Here is a 1,812-nt window from a genome sequence, read left to right as displayed (position 1 = left end):
AAGGTCTTGCTAAGGACGAACTAGGACTGTTGGAACACTGGTTTAGCTATGTCAGAATTCAATCTTAAAAGGCACTTATGATAGGAAAATATTGAAAGAGAGCACGTGGATCCATACACTAGACTAACTCAGGAATGGAACTCGGGAATGAAAAATTACTGTATGGGTAGGGAACGCTAGACTGCAGGAGGAGAGCTTCCTTGAAGCCCTTTTGCCTCATGAGTGACTTTTAAGCCTTTCGGCCTGTCCAGTTGACTCGACCGGAGAGCGTAGCAGGTTACAAGGTAAGTTCTGGGCCAGACTGGGCTACAGAGTGAAGCACTATCTCAAAAGTAAATGAATAGTTAAAAGTAAAATCAAAAAGGTCTTGATTTTCAGTATCTGGAAGCAGTTTGTAGCTTATGACAGAAATACTTCCTCATCCCCCTTTTCTGGTTTATTTCATATTCTCTATCTCTTTCATAGGAGACAGGAGTCTAGACAGGACATGTTGATCACCCCTGTATTTCCCAGCACACACTGTGACTGCTTCTGTCCCCTCTCTGAGGCAGAAGGTAAGATTCCTACATGTGGGGACCCAGCACTAGCTTGTACACCCCTGTACTCTCAGTGCAAGCACTCACACATTTATTTACTGACCTGGTTTCAGATGTTTCACCAACTCTCCTACTTTTGTGACTGTTCCAGCAGCCTCGTGCCCAAGCACCATTGGCTTTTTCACAACAAAATCCCCAATTCGTCCATGCTCCCAGTAGTGAACATCTGAGCCGCAGATCCCCACCGAGTGCATCTTTAGTAACACATCTAAGGAGACAATGGAGACAAAGGAAACACGTGAGGGAAAGGCGAACCTTCCATTGCTCTCAGAAGCACCAGGAATTTTCCTCTAGACAGGAAAGAGAGCTGGGTTCTCAGAATCAGCCACAGAATTGAGATTCCAAAGGAAACCGAGCTAAACAGAAAGCCTAATTAAGCCTAGGAAGACACAGAACAGCTTGAACATAGCAAAGGAACTGAGTGTGATGGTCCGTGCACATTGACTTGGCTGGGCAGGGGTACCCAGCTGTTTGGTCAAACATCCATGCGTAGTTTGCTCACAGGCAGGGTTCTTGTGAAGGGTCTAATGGTATAATTAGCATTTAAATCAAGACTGTGAGTGGACCAGATTATCCTCCATAAAATAAGTAGGCAGGCCTCATTCAATCAAGTAAGTCCCTTGGGAGAAGACCAAAGGAGAAGCAAGGTAGGGTTCTTGTGAAGGGTCTTATGGTACAATTAGCATTTAAATCAGCAGACTTTGAGTGGACCAGACTATCCTCCATATAGGCAGGCCTCATCCAATCACATGAAGCCCTTAGGAGAAACTTTCCTAAGACTCCAACACAGAAAACTTGCCAGAGACTGCTGCCCTGTCCTGCAAGCCCAGAGCTTTCCAGATCGTCCAGTCACAGGCTCAGTTACTTAACATAAAATAAACTGTTCTCCCCTCTCCCGACCCCTGTATATATGCACATACACATACATACATATCTTACTTGTTCTGTTGTTTGGAGAACCCTGACCACTCCTGCTGTACAAGAAGATACCATGAGGAGGAAGCACTGTGTCAACCATGTAAAAGAACAACTGTTTAGCTGGAGATAACCAGTGGTTGGCACTGCAGGATGACCCGCCAGGTTAAGTTCCTCGTGGTCCTTGATTTCTAAAAAGGTGCCACTTAGCCGGGCGTGGTGGCGCATGCCTTTAATCCCAGCACTCGGGAGGCAGAGGCAGGCGGATTTCTGAGTTCGAGGCCAGCCTGGTCTACAAAGT

General features: G+C 46.1%; 1 protein-coding gene across 1 annotated transcript in view; it reads right to left on the bottom strand.

Moving 5' to 3' along the window:
* Sord (sorbitol dehydrogenase) overlaps positions 1–1,812 on the bottom strand; it is a 31,653-nt gene that overhangs the window by 16,037 nt on the left and 13,804 nt on the right. The window contains exon 3 of the mRNA XM_021180392.2: positions 640–804. Coding sequence (XP_021036051.1) covers positions 640–804 — 165 coding nt within the window. The remainder of the gene's footprint in view (positions 1–639; positions 805–1,812) is intronic.

This window comes from Mus caroli, chromosome 2, assembly GCF_900094665.2.
Source record: "Mus caroli chromosome 2, CAROLI_EIJ_v1.1, whole genome shotgun sequence".
Taxonomy (NCBI): Eukaryota; Metazoa; Chordata; class Mammalia; order Rodentia; family Muridae; genus Mus; species Mus caroli.
This window is presented reverse-complemented; position numbering and strand designations above follow the sequence as displayed.